At 41.1% G+C, this 12,862-nt stretch overlaps 1 protein-coding gene across 1 annotated transcript; it reads right to left on the bottom strand.

Moving 5' to 3' along the window:
* Nucleotides 1-254: 254 nt before the first annotated feature.
* Nucleotides 255-8,488, bottom strand: LOC148306349 (uncharacterized). Its single transcript, XM_088265189.1, has 3 exons — nucleotides 8,445-8,488; nucleotides 2,874-2,993; nucleotides 255-1,931 (listed from the first exon to the last, which is right to left on the bottom strand). The coding sequence occupies exons 2-3, from the start codon at nucleotides 2,991-2,993 to the stop codon at nucleotides 744-746; spliced, it is 1,308 nt and encodes a 435-aa protein (XP_088121315.1). The 5' UTR covers nucleotides 8,445-8,488; the 3' UTR covers nucleotides 255-743.
* Nucleotides 8,489-12,862: the final 4,374 nt, after the last annotated feature.

The following is a 12,862-nucleotide window of genomic DNA, read 5'->3' as shown; positions in this document are numbered from 1 at the left end:
ACACGATGGGTTGATGCTTTCAGGTGGCATTCTGAGGACATGTCCCAACCATGTCCGCCTTCTCAAAAACATCACTAGATAAAAAATAAAATAAAAAGAGTAGGAGTGCGTGTGTGTGTGAGGGAGGGAGTAGAAGGGTAAGGGTATGGTATGATTTTGTAGAAAGAAGGAAAAGACAGGTAGAAGAGGTATTTTCAAAATGCTCCGTAACCCATAAAAGCTTTGGGTCGGGGAGAAAAAAACAAAACTACATATATACAAAAACTAAATTTTATCAATATTTCAAAATTTTACAACCATGTGTTTCCCGAGTGTGTGACAACTGCTATGGGCGCTTGTCCACTACACGGAATTTTACCGTCCGGCGCGTCAGCTAGCGTTTTAAAACGACAATTGGCCTGGGCTTTTGTCCATCTTTCTTCGGATCGGAGCCCTCGATCGGTGCGTGAACACGTTGCGCGTAAACTCCATCACGCTAAACTGTCCTAGTCGCTTTCATTTTTCAAAACCCGACTGCCGGACGGTACAATTAGCGGGTAGCGGACAAGCGCCCTATGTGTACTGCTACTACCATCACGCCGTTTCCCCACATGGGCAGGAAGAGAGGATAGAATGCCACACCACTTTGTCTTTGCAAACACTTGTCCAGACATACAGTCATTTATGAGGCGAATGTTCAAACCGAGGAGAACTTGTCACCATCGGATATGTCAAGCACTCGAAGGCGACCGGGTCGGGAGTCGCTATCGGTTGAGTCGCAGCGCCAGGATCTCGGATACGGTGAGCCGCCGGCACACGACGCGCGCCACGGGCATCTTGCGCTCGGGCATCTTGCGCTCGGGCGGCGCGGGCGTGCGGCGCGGCGGGTCGCCCGGCCGGTGCGCGCGCAGATGGTTGGAGCGCTGGCGCGGCGTGTCGCCCACGAAGGCGCACAGCGGGCACGCGTACAGGCCGCGCGCGCCGTGCGTCCGCGCGCGGTGCCCGAGGAAGGAGTCCAGCAGTTTGCAAGAGTAGGGGCAGTCGGGGCAGCTGTACAGCTTGCTGCGCAGGTGCGTGGGGCGGTGCCGTTTCAGGCTGGAGTAGTGCGCGCACGTGAAGTTGCACGCCTCGCACGCGTACAGCTTGGCGCCCGAGTGCGTGGAGCCGTGCGTCAGCAGCGCGTGGCGCCGGCTGAAGGCGCGCCCGCACTCGCCGCACGCGAAGGGCTTCTCCGCCGTGTGGCGCGCCATGTGCTGCTTGAGCGTGCTGCGGTGGTTGAAGGTGCGCCCGCACCGCGCGCACGCGTGCGGCCGCTCCTGCGTGTGCACCAGCGCGTGCCGCCGCAGCAGACACAGCTGCGCGCACGAGTACGCGCACGCCGAGCACTGGTAGCGCGCGCGAGCGGCGCGCCTGCGCGGCTCGCGGTGCCGCTCGGCCGCGTGCGCGCGCAGCTGCCACGAGTAGGGCGCCGCGAAAGCGCACAGCCGGCAGCCGAAGGACTCGGGCGCGCGGTGCGACTGCGCGTGCGCGACCAGCTCGCGGCGCGAGGGGAAGGCGCGAGCGCACGATGCGCACGCGTGCCGGGCCTCGGTAGCGTGCGTGGCGCGGTGCCGGCTCAGGGCGCGCGGCGCGCTGGTGGAGAACTCGCACTCGCCGCAGCGGAGCGCACCGGCAGCCTGCCGCGCGCGCCGGGCGGGCGGCGGCGGGGCGGGCGGCGGGGCGCGCGGGGAGGGCAGCAGGGCGCGGCTGCACTTGTGGCGGTCCAACTCGCGCTTCTTGGGGAAGCGCAGCCCGCAGAGCAGGCAGCCCCAGCGCTCCATGGCCGCCGCGCCCCCGGCAGCCGCCCGCCGCGGGGCGACGTCTCGCAACTCGCCCAGGTCTACCATTATGTCGCTCTTGCTGTCTGCGTCCCAGTTTCCCGCGCCGGACAGCAGGAAGGATTCGTAGTCTACCTGGAAAAGACCCGTCGTTAGCTTAATATACTCAAGTATTAGAACATATTAGCTTACTATGTTCTAACACTTACGAGTTACGCACCTAATGGTTGCAAAGGGCACTGCATTGTATTGATGCAGTGCTATCTAGATCTTTACTTACACGAAGGCACCAATGCACGCCCTTAGCTGTCTAGGGTGGGGATAGCAGGTAGCAAGTAGTAGGTAAAATCCATCAAAACACCATACAATCCATAAAGATTGCGAGAACTCCAAGAGTCGCAGTATTTAAAGCCATAAACCAATCTGTCCTGTACATCACGCTGAGTGCCGCTTCGTAAAAATTATTGTATTACAAGAAATTTGTTATTCTAACTAACTAACCATCACGCCGCTTCCCCGCAGGGGTAGGCAGAGAGAATCGAACGCCACACCGCTCTGTCTTTGCAAACATTCTTCGCCTCTTCCACGTTCATGCATGTCCTCAAAATTCGATCTTCTTCTACCCTTATCCGTACCCAACGGTGCATAGGGCACTGTCATATAAACGCAGAGTTGTCTTGATTGCTAACACATGAAGGAAAGGTGATCAGCCCTCCGCTTCAGGTACCAGTCCAGGGTAATATTGAATCAAGATAAAATTGCATTCATATGACAGTGCCCTATGCACCATTGGGTGCGGATAAGGGTTAGAAGAAGTTGTAACGAATTTTGAGGACACGCATGAACGTGGAAGAGGCGAATAATGTTTGCAAAGACAGTGTGGTGTGGCGTTCTATCCTCTCCGCCTACCCCCGCGGGGAAGCGGCGTGACGGTTGGCTAGCTATAGTTCAATGTCTGGTATTTTTAACCTTTTATGTCCGCCATTAGCGATCATTTTCGCGTACCACCGGTGGTAATAATGAGAGTGGCGCAATACATATGGCCGGGGCTGTGTGTTGGTTGAATGGTAAGCAGACCTCGTCTGGACAGCCTCCCGCCAGCCCCAGGAGCCGGACTCCATCCACGGACACCACCTCCTCCTCCCGGTAGATGCTCTCTTCCAACTCTGTGTTACTGCACGAATAGGCGCCGGGCATCTGGAACACCAACCGCGTGTTTAGACCACTTATGGCAGGTTATATGCGATGGGCGTAAGAACACCAACCATGTGTTGAGACCACTTATGCCACGTCATATGTGCCGGGCGTCTGAAACACCAACTACGTGTTTAGACCACTTATGGCAAGTTATATGCGATGGGCGTAAGAACACCAACCACATGTTGAGACCACTTATGGCAAGTTGTATGCGATGGACATCTGAAACACCAGCTACGTGTTGAAACCACCTATGTTATATGCGATGGGTATCTGAAACACCAACCATGTGTTAAGACCACTTTTGACAAGTAATATGCAACAGGCGTCTGAAACACCAACTACGTGTTGAAACAACTTATGTTATATGCAATGAGCGTCTAGAACACCAACCATGTGTTAAGACCACTTATGGTGTGACGCGTTTCGCCTTATTAAGACATTATCAAACACAAACAGAGTGTTTGATAATGTCTTAATAAGACGAAACGCGTCACGTATTAACATATCGTAATCGTACACGAGAAAGTGACCAACTACCAAAACGTAAAATGTTCAGGAGGGCCATTTAAGTCACTTTTACTTGGCAACAAAATATACATCAATGCAGTTAGTCATTTTTACCAAGTCAATATATTATACTTACAAGTTTAACCGTTAGAATGCTACGCGGCGCAAAAGCGCTGCGATCGTTTGTATCGAAAATTGCGGCGCAGCGCAAAAGCGCTGCGAGTTTCAGTGTGTTTTCGGTGCTCCGCGGGAGTGCACGTACGCTAACCTCGCGCGTAATTTGTGATGAGAGTGCATTCTTATACATTTAAAAATAACTTTTATCGTTTTTTTATATTATTTTTAAAAAATAACCGTGTCACGTGCTATTATTTCGAACGTTGATTCGATTCCTAGTGATTCTACGGGGAGTGAAACGACAGATACAAATAGTGATGATAGCAGTATTATAACGCATCGAAGAAAAATATTGAGGATTGAAAGTGAGTCTTCTACCTCCTCTTCATCTACAGAAACAGAAGAAACACCAACTTTAGTGTTTTCTAAATCAACAAATGATTTTTTCGACTCCTGGACCTAGGCGGGCGCCTCCTCCCGATGGCACACCCATAACCTATTTCAACATATTCTTTACCATATCACTGCTCGAAACCATCGTAAGGGAAACAAATCGATATGCTGCACAGTTTTTGGCCTCGCACAAGTATCGGATAATTCTCGAGCAAAAAAGTCTTGGTACTCACTGCCATTCTTCGATAAAACAATATATTCCAAACAAAAAACACCATAAATGGGGAATCAAATTTTGGATGCTGTGCGACTCGGTTTCCAAATATTGCTTGGGTTTTTTCTGCTACAAAGGAGCTAAAAATACAGATGACAGAGATTCGGTAGGAAAATATGGTCTTGGATTTACGGTAGTGCAAAAATTGCTTTCAATTGGAAATTACCTGAACAAAGGTTATCATTTGTTTACAGATAATTTTTACACAAGCTTACGATTGGCCAAAGCCCTTTTGGAACAAAATACATATATAACTGGAACAATAAGACGTAACAGAAAAGAGATTCCTCCAGAAGCTAAGAAAGCAATCGTAGGAGAAGCAAAATACCTAGCACATGAAAATGTTTTGATGTGTTCATTCAGAGACAAAAAGTCCAAACCAAAGCCAGTCATATTGATTTCATCCAATGCAGATACTAATAGTGTGACGATCAAGAAAAAGAAAGGGAAATTTGAAAAGGAAAAAGTGAAACCAAGCATGATTGATGACTACAACAAATACATGGGAGGTGTGGACGAATCTGACAAAATGTTGTACGTGTATTTGGACGAGCGAAGAACCCTAAAATATTGGAAAAAAGGAGTATTCAACATTTTTGGAAGAATGGTACTCAACTCTTATATTTTGTATGTTTCCAACACTACCGAAAACAAAATGACCCGGCTCCAATTCACATCGAAAGTTATTGAGGATCTCGAAAAGGAGTGGATGAATCATAAAAATAGCGTGTCAACACAACCATCTTCATCAAAGAAAAAATTTGCGCTGGAAAAATTACCGGGACGTAACTTACGCCAGTGCGAGGTGTGTAGCAACAGAGGGAGTGGGGTAAAGCGATCCCGCCTTATTTGCGTACGCTGTAGGAAAGGCCTACACGCTATTTGTGCGGCAAAACATAATTGTTGAGCTATTTTATTTTTATTTTTTATTTTCTAAAAGAAATAAAATACAATAATATTGATATCACTTTATGTTTAATAAACATTAATAAACAATAAACATTTTATCTTTATAATGCAAAAATAATTAATAAAATTGATTGATATTTGTCTAAGTTAGAGTGTTTTATTTGACACCATTATTTTTTCCTCTAAATTAATCAATATGTGTATAGCAATTTTCATTTATTTTTGCCAAAATTGCTTAGCACTAAAACGGTTAAAATCTTTCGGGATTTTCTCATGGCAATATTAAGCTTTGGGTAGTATGTTTTCTAGGGATGGAAAGATTGATAAAGACATAGAAAGGAGAGTGAATGCTGGGAACAGAGTGAATGGTGCACTAAAATCAGTTTTAGCAAATAAAAATCTATCAGCGGAAGCTAAACTGGCAGTACACAATGGAGTTCTGGTTCCGACCCTTATGTATGGAAGCGAAGCATGGAGTTGGCAAAAGAAGGATGAAAGCAGACTGAATGCGATCCATCAGACGAATGTGTGGCAAAACGATGTTTGATAGATGTTCGAATGATGAAATAAGGAAAGAATGTAAGGCTGAGATAAGCATTATGGATAAAATTAAGAAAGGTGTGTTGAAATGGTTTGGACATGTGGAGCGTATGAGTGAAGAAAGAACGGTTAAAAAAATTTATGAGGCGAATGTAGTTGGAAAAAGGAGCAGAGGACGACCGGGGAAAACTTGGCACAATCAGGTATGTCAAATACTTGAAAGCGGCCGGGTCAGGAGTCGTAATGATCGTCGGGTATGTATGAGGAGATGCACGAATGTAGAAGAGGCAAAGAATGTTTGCAAGGACAGAGTGGTGTGGCGTTCGATTCTCTCTGCCTACCGCTGCGGGAAGCGGCGTGATGGTTAGTTAGTTAGTTAGTTATATAAAGCTAGTAAGATATCAAATAGTCAATGATCACGTTTTTGCAAAACAATGCACTTGGTCACTTTCTGCCGTATGACTACGATATACATAAATAAATGTAGAATTCAATCCAATAAACCTTGTTTAATTTTGGATATATTACCCAACTATATTATTGTTTGTATGGAGCCCATACGTTGATACCGTAATAGCGGTTGGTATCTAGACATGCTTCAGTCTAAGGTCTAAGGGATTCAAAAAAAGTATTGATAATTATGGAGTAACACTGGAAATATATTAACTTACTAATATTGAATAATACTGGCAGTGCACAACGGAGTCCTGGTTCCAACTCTAATGTATGGAAGTGAAACATGGAGTCGGCAAAAGAAGGATGAAAGTAGACAAAATGCAGTCGAAATGCCATCTCTCAGAAGAATGTGCGACTAAACGATGTACGATAGATGTGCGAATAGTGAAATAAGGAAGGAATGCAAAGCTGAGATAAGCATTATCGATAAAATTAAGAAAGGTGTGTTGAGATGGTTTGGACATGTGGAACGAATGAGTGAGGAAAGAACGGTAAAACAAATTTATGAGGCGAACGTAAGTGGAAAAAGAGCAGAGGAAGACTGAGAAAAACATGGCACGATCAGGTATGCCAAATACTTGAAAGTGGTCAGGTTAGGAGTCGTAACAATCGGCGGGTATGTATGAGGAGATGCATGAACGTGGAGGAGGCGAAGAGTGTTTGCAAGGGCAGAGTGGTGTGGCGCTCTATTCTGTCTGCCTACCCCTGCGGGGAACCGGCGTGATGGTTAGTTAGTTATATTTATACATAACTAAGATAAACTTTAGTCAATATCAGAATTAAAAATATCCATAACAAAAAAATCTGACGTGCTGCATTTTTTTGGCTTCGTTTTTGAATTCAGCTATGCAAAGTGCATAAAGATCAGGTGTTTTCATGCCAGTTACAAAATAAAAGTTGGAAACCGTTGGCCAGCATTATCTAAATTGTTTTCGATTTAAAATTTTGCTTAAATTATTTACTTTAAAAACAAAAACAGATCTAAGTACGTACTTTTTTAAACATATAACTCATATCACTCCTTTCAAGAACGTCATAAATCAAAAATTGTCAATTTTCAGTTGTGCATGTTTTCGGAATGCCCAGAAAATGTACTATATCCCAGCAAAAGCGGCATATTTTTAGCTTAATATTTACCCGCTACAGGGCAGAAAGTGTTGTTTTTGCATTTTGAAGAAAAGGTATTGTTAAATAATTTTTTTCAAATATACTAAATATTTTTCAAATGGAGAAAAAACCTTCAGGTTTTACCTAAAAAGATCTGTTGCACAGTAAAGAGTTTAAAAAGTGGCTTGATATTTATTTTTAATACATTGTATTTTATTTTTAAACTTTAAAAACGATCTCCTGAAAAATCTATTTTTTTTTTTTATATATGACGTTGTTGAAAGGAGTGAGCGATATAGTACATATCGCTCACTCCTTTCAAGAACATCATAAATCAAAAAACATGATTTTTTCAGGAGAGCGTTTTTAAAGTTTAAAAATATAATACAATGTATTAAAAATAAATATCAAGCCACTTACTGAACTTTTTACTGTGCAACAGATCTTTTTAGGTAAAACCTGAAGGTTTTTTCTCCATTTGTATAATATTTAGTTTATTTAAAAAAATAATTAAACAATACCTTTTCTTCAAAATGCAAAAACAACACTTTCTGCCCTGTGGCGGGTATATATTAAGTTAAAAATATGCCGCTTTTGCTGGGATATAGTACATTTTCTAGGCATTCCGAAAACATGCACAACTGAAAATTGACGATTTTTGATTTATGACGTTCTTGAAAGGAGTGAGCGATATGTTCTAACTTTTTTATTTTCATCTTTTTGATATTTTGTTTTCAGCTATAATCAAATATTTGTAGTTTATGATATGTATTGTATTCTTGCCAGTACCCTTTACTATATAACCTAAAATGTAATATAACCACACACAGCCCTACCTTTGCGGGATATTTTTTTGTATTAAAATAATGGAATATTTTTGAACTTGTAATCATGCCACATTGTGAAATGCAAAACAAAATAAAATTAAGAAATAAATATACATAAAAAAAAAAACAAAAAAATAACGTTCTTTTTAAAAATTGAATATATAATTCGAAATTATCTCACCTAATATGATATCAGCAAAGGAACGCATCAAACATTTCTTAATATCTTTCGAAAACCCGTGGACCTAGGCGTAGTATTTTAATAATTATTCAAGTTTATTTTTATTATTTTTTAAATCAAATGTCAAAATGAATTACCACAGCAACGACACCGAGAAGCGAGGACCACAGACTAACTAATTTGCGAGGACGCCATTGCGATTCCAGTGCCTTCTAGAACGCAATGCAGAAATCTAAGGTTTACGGGTCGGTACCTACCTACGATTTATTTTTATTTTTTATTCTTACTTTCCGAGTCTTATTATTTTTTTTAAAAGGAATAACCCGCAAAGCCTCTACTAGAGGCTTGTCTGCAGGTAGCATAGAAAGGGTAGGGAAGGTCTTCTTCTTCTTTTTATTATTATAGGTCTTGCGGCCTGTTTTTAATAAGGATTAGCCTCCTGCGACGTCGATTCCCAGCTATCGACCCATCTCTTTGGTGGTCTGCCCGGGAGTCGTCTACCATGGGGTTGGAGTCTGGATGGCTCCATTCTCCTCACATGCGCATACCATTGTCATAGGGAAGGTAAATGTGAAAAATACATCAAAAATACCCAATTGAAAATAAATCTTTCTTGAATTTATTTTCCACTTGGCGGGAATCAAACCCGCGACGCCAGTTTAGCAGTCGAGCGTCTACCCAACTACGCCGCGTCGTCTGTCTTCTTGTTCTTCTTTTTTACCCATCGGCATATCAGCCGCCAACCGCTGGCGGTAGGTATGTTTTTACATTTGCAAATCAGCCGCCGTTTAAGCCACGCCCCCATCCGTGGTAGTTCATATTTTAAAGATACTTTCGTGTGATATCTACAAATCAGTAAAGAAAGCTTTTTGTAATGTATTATTTCTTATAATTTTAATACAAATTTACTGACGACACTTGACCAAAGATGTCCCTGTAAGGATAGAATTATCCTTTTGATTGATATATCAACTAAAATCAGTTAGAAATCAAAACTTTACATCCCAGGAGTAATGTTTTATTTAGTTATTTTTTCAAGTTTTCATGTTAATTTATCACATTTCTGATCTAGACACACGATAGAACACGTGCATAATAGTTATATGTACCATATTTATTGGTAAAACAGTAAAAGTTATAATTTTATGAGATATATAACTCGGTTGAATTTGATCGCCGTTGACGCCGCAGCCACGCGCGCGGTGTCATTGGTCGGCTGTCGGACCGCGCACTAAACATTTGATGTTTAGTGCGCGTACCTTTTTCTGCATTAAAGATTATTTCTATGTTTGTTCTCATTTTATCAGGTGCAAAATATTAGCGCCTCCTTGTTTGACAACCCATATCACCTCCCCTCCGGGCGGGGCAACTTCCTTACTTGCGGGGATACATTCAATTAGTGTCTTTATATACATGTTTTGAAAAAAAAAACTGATATGCATCAGCATATCAGTTTTAACCCATCAGGGTTAATGGCTTTTTCTATTTGTATTTCAGTCTTTTTTACCTTGATCCGGAAGTGGAGGGTTGATCACCTTTCAGTACAATAAGTCGGGTGTGTGTTTTGTGACCTCCGCCGAGCCCGGGACTGAACCCGGGCTAAGAACTACTACTCTACATACTACATTCAACGCATTCACCAATTGACGGGCAGCATCAACTGGCAGACTTTCGCTAAATTACTTTGTGTTTCCCGTCAGCCAAGCATCAATTTCGAAGAAGAAAATAGAAGTCATAGACCGGTTTAAGTGATCACTCTACACACGTGTAGCATTCACAAATTATTTATTGATTTGGCGTTTAATTTGTAGAACTCCATTTTAATTTATGTATTAATTTTAAATCAAACATAGATTTTTTTTGAGTCTACAAAGTTGTATTTTACAAACAAAAACACATAAAAAAATATATTGTGACAATTGTTTCGCCTTGTTAGGACATTCGATTGATAATGCCCTAACAAGGCGAAACAATTGTCACAGTATTATTTTTTATGTGTTTTTGTTAACTTCACTAGAGACATCTATTGGTGAGATGAAAAGAAGCTTTTTATTGGGCAGAAACTCTTATATTACTTTTATTAGACTTCTTATCTTCTTCATCTTTGATGAGATGTCAAAAAATAATATGAAAAATAACTTCTATGATTGGAAATAATCTAGATTTGTGAGCAAGTATTTGGACACACTCAAAATGTTGTAAATATATTATCTGGTCAAATTATAAGCTAAAATAATAAAAATGAAAATGATATTTAATGGCGTTTCTCATGTGTGTGATTATAATCCAGGATTTGGACCTCACATACTAATACATAAAAGAGTTTCTACTCGATAAAAAGCTTCTTTTCATCTCACCAATAGATGTCTCTATTGAAATTCTAGTGATTCAAGAACAATGTTTCAAAATGGGTTCATTTATCTAGAAGTACTTGGTCACACTTAAAATGTTGTAAAAAATAATTTGGTCAGCTTTATTTAAATACATGCTTCCAAATTGACTTTTGGTTGTCGTCAACATGCTTTGATTTTGCTTTTTTAATCCTAGTGTCATCAGCTGTGTGGTTACATTTCCTTAACCAAGTTTGTACTGATGGAACTGGGTCCCAGGTACATATCTAGTAAGAGACCTATCAAATGCTCAACCTATCAAAACCTCCGCTACATGATCCCAATGGGAATATTGTGTGACAACAAAGGGTTAAGGACCCGTTCGGCGAACTGTCTGAATCCCACCACTGCCTACATATCGCTCACTCCTTTCAAGAACGTCATAAATCAAAAATCGACAATTTTCAGTTGTGCATGTTTTCGGAATGCCTAGAAAACGTACTATATTCCAGAAAAAGTGGCATATTTTAAACTTAATATTTACCCGCCACAGGGCAGAAAGTGTTGTTTTTGCATTTTGAAGAAAAGGTATTGTTTAATTAATTTCTTAAATATACTAAATATTTTTCAAATCGAGAAAAAAACCTTCAGGTTTTACCTAAAAAGATCTGTTGCACAGTAAAAACTTCAATACGTGGCTTGATATTTATTTTTAATACATTGTATTATATTTATAAACTTTAAAAACATTCTCCTGAAAAATCAAGTTTTTTGATTTATGACGTTCTTGAAAGGGTGAGCGATATATCTACCTCTTCCGCTGCATCCGTCAACCTTGCGTCACACAAGCTTTCCATAGTTTCTATCCCACACGTTGGTATATTGTCGTCGAATTTATGTACAAAATACATATATCAAATATGCAGCGTAATTCTAACAATGAACGTGGTAAAAGGGTGATAGAGAAACTATCATTGCATTATTTTTTGTATGAACCGAATTGGGGTAGAATATCTTCTATAAAATTAATTAACTTTGTTTTCACCACTATTTTTACTAATACAATTTAACCTACCGGTTTCGACAACACCTTGTCATCATCAGGGTTTATTTTAAATCAAAAACATTAAAATCTCTCACCAAAAACTTCCACACACTCCGTAAAAATCCTAAATTGGGGTAGAATATCTTTATAAAATTAATTAACTTTGTTTTCACCACTATTTTCACTAATAAAATTTAACCTACCGGTTTCGACAACACCTTGTCATCATCAGGGTTTATTTTAAATCAAAAACATTAAAATCTCTCACCAAAAACTTCCACACACTCCGTAAAAATCCTAAATGTTATTTTTATTATTCAGTGCATAGCAACCCCAAATAACAACTAAAAACAACCCAAAAAAAACAAAATGATGAAGTATCGTAGAAACCGGTAGGTTAAATTGAGATATTAACTACTACCATCACGCCGTTTCCCCGCAGGGGTAGGCAGAGAGGATGGAATGCCACACTCTTCTGTCCTGACATACACTCCTCGCCTCCTTCACATCCATACATCTAGTATTACATGCCCTCCAATTACGCAGACTTTTGACACCGCCAGATTTTAGGTTCTGATTGATCTGATCGTGCCAAGTCTTTTTCGGTCGTCCACGTTCTGTTTTCCCTCTCACATTCGCCACATATATTTTCTTACTCATTCTCTCGCTACCCATTCGCTCCACATGTCCATACCACCGCAAAGAACTCTTCCTAATCTTTTCAATTATTCCTTACATTCCTTTCTTATATCGTCGTTTTTAATTCTGTCATACAATGATTTTCCACACATTCGTCTGAGGGAGCGCATTTCAACAGCGTTCACTCTGCTTTCATCCTTCCTTTGCCAGTTCCATGTTTCGCTTCCATACATTAGTGTCGGTACTAGCACGCCGTTGTGAACCGCTAGCTTGGCTTCCATGGACATATTCTTATTCCCAATCACTCTGTTAAAAGCACCATTTATTCTATTCCCTGCATTCACTCTTCTCTCAATATCCTTATCCACTTTTCCATCCCTTGTGAACATGCTTCCTAGATATAAAAATTCTTGCACCTGTTCTAGGGATTCATTGTGCACGATAATCTTGCATTCTGTCAAATCTTTCTCTCTTTCAAACACCATGACCTTTGACTTACCTTCATTCATTGCCAGATCATTTTCCATACATACATCATACA

Source organism: Brachycentrus maculatus, unplaced genomic scaffold (genome assembly GCF_059751285.1).
Source record: "Brachycentrus maculatus isolate JH-2025_06_01 unplaced genomic scaffold, ASM5975128v1 h1tg000243l, whole genome shotgun sequence".
NCBI lineage: Eukaryota > Metazoa > Arthropoda > Insecta > Trichoptera > Brachycentridae > Brachycentrus > Brachycentrus maculatus.
The sequence above is the reverse complement of the archived record's forward strand: the minus strand, read 5'-3'. Positions and strand labels throughout refer to the sequence as shown.